This window comes from Durio zibethinus, chromosome 14, assembly GCF_047325235.1.
Source record: "Durio zibethinus cultivar Kanyao isolate XHJ-2024 chromosome 14, ASM4732523v1, whole genome shotgun sequence".
Taxonomy (NCBI): domain Eukaryota; kingdom Viridiplantae; phylum Streptophyta; class Magnoliopsida; order Malvales; family Malvaceae; genus Durio; species Durio zibethinus.
In genome coordinates, this window is record NC_143175.1 from 12,452,167 (window position 1) to 12,457,350 (window position 5,184).

Here is a 5,184-nt window from a genome sequence, read left to right on the forward strand (position 1 = left end):
CCAAACCCTTCAAATATTACAGGATACACGTTTACCTCCAAATTCCCCTTTCTTTCCCGTTATGTGTGCACCAACTCTGATATTACGAGTTATAGAATTTAACCTTGAGGAAATTGATATCATGATTTCCAGCAAGGAAGAAATTACCTCGTAATACTGGCATCATGACGTATTTTAAACTCAAACACTCTTTATGAGTAGGACTGTAGGAGCTGCCGTTGATTCTCATCAGTTGCAGTCCTAACTATGTAAAACTAGCTATTAAAATTTTGCCAAGGCCATTTCCATTACTAATTACAATTTATACCCTTAAAAAGCTAGGATAGAATAGACTTCTCTCAATGAGGAAGTTAGGTACACGCATCTAGTATCATGGTGGAGTGTTTAATCAAAACAACAATAATGATAAAGAAGTTACTTTTCTAATACTATGATTCATTTTACTTAATTCACAAGGACAATAATGACACCTCAGAATGCGAAGGATACATATTTGTACTATCTAGCAGCAAAAACAGGTTCTGCATCAATGATTGGTTGAGATCTTCGAGTGTAATGTGGGTATGTATGTGTACTATCGAGCTGTAAAAACAGGTTCTGCATCAACTTTTGGTTGAGTTCTTCGAGTATACTTCAGAAGCAAAGCTTCCGATGAAAGGCCTGGTACATTTAGATCCCTAAAGATCAAAATGTCAATCTCTTAGATTATTTCTGGAACAAAGAATTCAAGAAAACAGATCAATGTATGATAGAAATACGAAATACCTGATGTATGGCTCTAAGTCCTTCCACTCCCATTTTGGTCGTTCTTTGAACAGGATGGAAAAACGTTCTGCAGGAGTAGAGGGCAATGAAGAAACACTGAAGACACGAACCCATGTCTCTACACCAAGCTTCTCCGTCAACACTTCACCTTCCAACATATCAAAACTGACCTGCATCTCTTCTGGAATCATCCGCATCCACTCCTCCATGAAACTCTCCATCTTCCTCTTTCCTTCTCTCAAGATTCCCCTTGCAAAATGCACACATACTCTTCTTGCATCCATCCTCCACACACCTCTATCCATGGCCTCCTCTACCCTACTACCATAGACATACAAACAATGGTAGGCAAGTTTGCGTGGAAACCCATCTGACTCCAATACACTCACAACTTTATCTTCAATAAGTGAGTCTAGTGACCAGTCATTCAACACAGAATTGTGAAAAAGCATCCTAAGAATCAAGTCCATGTATTTCTCATCCACAATTCTCCAATACCCATCAATCTCCACAGCTGAACGAGCTTGTAATCCAGTCCTCAATTCATCATCACTAGCCTGAACCTTGTTAGTAAGATCATCCCATGTATACAATCTTCTCTTACTTCTCTCCATAGAATCTAAATCCGCTTTCTCTAATGCCTCATCAGAGCTGTAAAGATTCTCTGAGAGAATCGATTTGAGCTTGTCAAGTCTAGGAGCAACCTCTACAAGCTCCATGTTACCCGGTGCAACTTTGATGACTGATGCACCAATTTGTTGTTCATAGTCTTCCCCATCACAATCTCGTGAATTTTTACACGATGTTGAATAATCTGCAGGTGGTACAAGTAACACAGAATTTGAAGTTCCAACAAACTTAACTGAGTAAGTTTTTGACTTAGTGCAAAGAACTGCATCTTCATCAGTCTGTCCTCTTAAGGTTACCCTAGAAAAAAGATGGACAAAAAAGGACAAGAAGAAGAATTCAAAGAATAAAATTGGAATCCTTGAGAGACAACTTAAAAGACTAAATACTGAACAAAATTATACGTTACCTCTGGTACAGAACATCAGGAAGAAGTTTCTCATCAAGTTCAAGGAGAATCAAATCATCATGGGAGCCAAAGAGCGGATGATATTGAATAGAAACTGAAGAGGTGGGTTGGAGATTCAACATCACTTGAGCTCCCTTGCAACATGGCTGAGGTTGTTCCATCATGCACACCAAGCAAATGAGAAAAACCTAAGTAGGGATCTCCAACCCTGCAATCAAATCTTTGATTTTCAAAAGGCAAAATGAACTACAATAGCTCGTGGGCAACGTGTCTGATCAATCAATAGAATTTAGGGCGTACAAAAAGGAGCAACTCTGCTACCATCTGCATTCAATCATACAAAGCAGTATGCAACATCAACAACCTATGACAGAGCATTTGAAGGCTCCAACTAGAACAACCAAGATAAGCAAGGATAGTAATCTTTAACCAATACAAATATACTAAAAAAAAAGAATTAATTAATAGTCTATTGCAGGCTGCACCGAACAATCTAATTCTAAACAAAATTCATAGGTGACAATATCCCAAACTGACAGATGAAAAAGTACATTGCCAAAACAATACCCACATCCAAGACATGAAACATGGCAATTAAAAGATCAGGTCAAAGTGCAGAGAAATTAAAAACATTAAAAAATTGAACGAATTTTCATTGGCCAACGGCTAAGTAAAAGCAAATTCAAGGTCCAGCAAGAATCAAGATAAAGTAGTTGTTTAAGTCAACAAAATCTTGGAAACCCCGAATTGAATGGGTTTCAAAGCATTCACATTTCCCGTTTCTCTTTCCGTAAAAGAAAGAAAGAAAATCGAAAACCATTGAACGAGACTTGAGGAGGAATCAACTTACCCTTTGAGCGTAATTGAGGATCCGAGTAAGCAACGAACGAAAACCCTAAACACGCAATGGTCTAGCTAGGGTTTTCGAAACTTCCACCTCGTCTAAATCAGAAGTTAATCCAATTTACCCGCCAAATTTTGTCTGGGCTTATATGGGCGGTTTCAATATGGTGTAAACCCAGTATTTGTTGGGCATATAAACAAGTCATGGGCTGACCCAAAACCGAAATGAAGCAGAATTTGAGTACCAACCAGAAGTAGGAGATGAAAGCAGAGTGGAGATATGTTAATTCTGCAAAAAATCGGACTGCTTACCTTTTACCTTACCTATCCGCTACTTCCTCCTTGCTACTGGCGACTGCAATATAAACTTAATGCATCAAGTTTGCTTTTACAATCTTCAACAGGAAACAAAGACATTCCTTCCTTTTCCACCAAATTGACAAATTTTTAGTACAGAATTGTTTTCACCAATTCTTCAATGATTTTATTTTTTCAATATAAGAATCATTTAATTAAAATTTTTTGATAAAAATATTTAAAATGATATGTAATTTTTTACTTCGTAAGGTATTAAGCTAATTTTATTTAATAAAAAATATTATTAATTAAATTAATTTTATATTCTTTCTTTTTAAATTTGTATTTTTCCTTTTTAATTTTTTTACATAAAAAGCTATTATATGAAATAAAAATAAAATAAATTTTATTATTAAAATCTTGAACATATTAAATATTATTTCATTAATGCATTTTTTAAAAATTTTTATCAATTAAAATAATTATAATATCGTATCTCTCTTTTATAAGAGATTAATAAAAAATATTATTACTCATAATTTTAGGAGCATACCAATTTTTTTATACAATAAATTCAATATTTAATTTTTTTAAAAAATAAAAATTCATTATTCAATTTTTATTATTTACTTTATCAAATGGGATTTAAGTAATAAAAATAATTGTTGGCAATCATATAATTTATTAAATCAATATACTCTTATATAAAAAGTGTCTATTGAAAGTGCCATGTATACTTTTTTTTTGGATTCTTTTACAATTTTTTATTATTTCATTGGGATCGAGTTAAGGTTTTATCGGTCAGAAAATTCTTTCAGAGGATACGTGTCTTTTTTTGTTGTTTTGTCTTTGACATTTGTGTTTTAACTTCAATTTTGAGGGTTCTTTTTTTGGGTTTTTATTGCTACTTCAGATGGTGGAGCTTTTGGCATGAAAGAGAGGCTTCTCAAGTTCTTTTTTTTTTTAGTTGTTTTTAGGTAAAATTTGTGATTATTTTTCATTGATTAATTGAATGTGGGTTTTGTTCTTTTTAGGTTTCCTTAGATGACTTTGCTGTTACACATTTTCATTTTATTTAATGGAGTTGGATTGTTAAATGGTTGGGTTTTGTGATTCTAAGGTTTGCATGTTGTTATGAATGTGTGTGTGTTTTCTTTTTAAAGAATTTCTCTTTGCATGTTGTGATGTTGGATGAAAATAAAATTATTGTTTAAAAAAACATAGTTTTGCTGTACATAATTTGTGTCTTTTTTTGTTGTTTTGTATTTGATACTTATGTTTTAATTGTAATTTCGAAAGTTCATTTTTGGGTTTTTATTGTTACTTCAGAAAGTGGAGCTTTTGGTGTGAAGGAGAGACTTCACAAGTTTTTTTTTTTTTTGGGCTATTTTTGGGTAAAATTGTGGCTATTTTTCATTGTTTAATTGAATGTTGGTTTTTTTTTTTTTGTTTTTTTAAGATGATTTTCCTGTTAGGGTTTGGGTTTTGTGGATCTCAAGTTTGTGTGTTGTTCTGAATGTGTTTTTTTGAAATAATTTCTCTTTGCTTGTTTTGATGTTGGATGAAAATCAGATTGTTGCTTATAGAAACATAATGTTGCAGTAAATAATTTGTACATTTTTTTGGAGTATTTTGTTTTGCATGTTCTTTGAATGAAGTTGTCATTTTATTTTTGATTAATTTTTGTTATCTTTTTCTTAGGGTTTTTTCAAGTATATATACACCATAAAGGTTAGTTACACTAATATATTTCTTATAGCTTTTAGTTACTGTGCATTGAGTGAAGCATTGATTCAATAACAAAAGATAAAACATAGCTGAAAAATAGCTGAATGTTGAGATTCCTAGAGTGAAATTAGGAACTCAAGGATTTAAGGTAAGATTTTGTTCTTCTAAGAGTAGTCAATAAGATTTAAGAAAAGATTTTATTTTTTTAAAAGTTGAGATTCTTAAAGTGAAATTAGGAATTCAAAGATATAAGGTAAGATTTTGTTCTTCTAAGAGTGGTCAATAAGAGGTTGCATGGCAATGTTTATGAGCTGATAGGCTTTCAATTCTGATAACTTTTGTAGCTGTTCTTATTTTTTTATGTTGCATTTTTTTACAAAGATTTTTAACTCAATCAAAATTTAACTGTCAATCAAATTTACGTTATTTTCATTCTCAAATAGTATATTCTTATCTCATTTTTATTGCAAACTCTATCGTTTTATAGGTTTCTAAGTTAGGGTTTACTGTATGGG

The 5,184-nt window shown here is 32.4% G+C and overlaps 1 protein-coding gene across 2 annotated transcripts; it reads right to left on the reverse strand.

Moving 5' to 3' along the window:
• Window positions 1–267: 267 nt before the first annotated feature.
• LOC111295272 (zinc ion binding protein) lies at window positions 268–2,900 on the reverse strand. Of its 2 annotated transcripts, none has more exons than XM_022888699.2 (4): window positions 2,652–2,900; window positions 1,802–2,125; window positions 766–1,692; window positions 268–677 (listed from the first exon to the last, which is right to left on the reverse strand). In XM_022888699.2, exons 2-4 carry the CDS (start codon window positions 1,963–1,965, stop codon window positions 575–577), a joined length of 1,194 nt encoding a protein of 397 aa, XP_022744434.2. In that variant the 5' UTR covers window positions 1,966–2,125; window positions 2,652–2,900; the 3' UTR covers window positions 268–574. The 2 variants fall into 2 exon arrangements, with proteins under 2 accessions (XP_022744434.2, XP_022744435.2); XM_022888700.2 differs by having other exon boundaries at window positions 1,802–2,009; window positions 2,652–2,789.
• Between the last annotated feature and the right edge of the window lie 2,284 nt (window positions 2,901–5,184).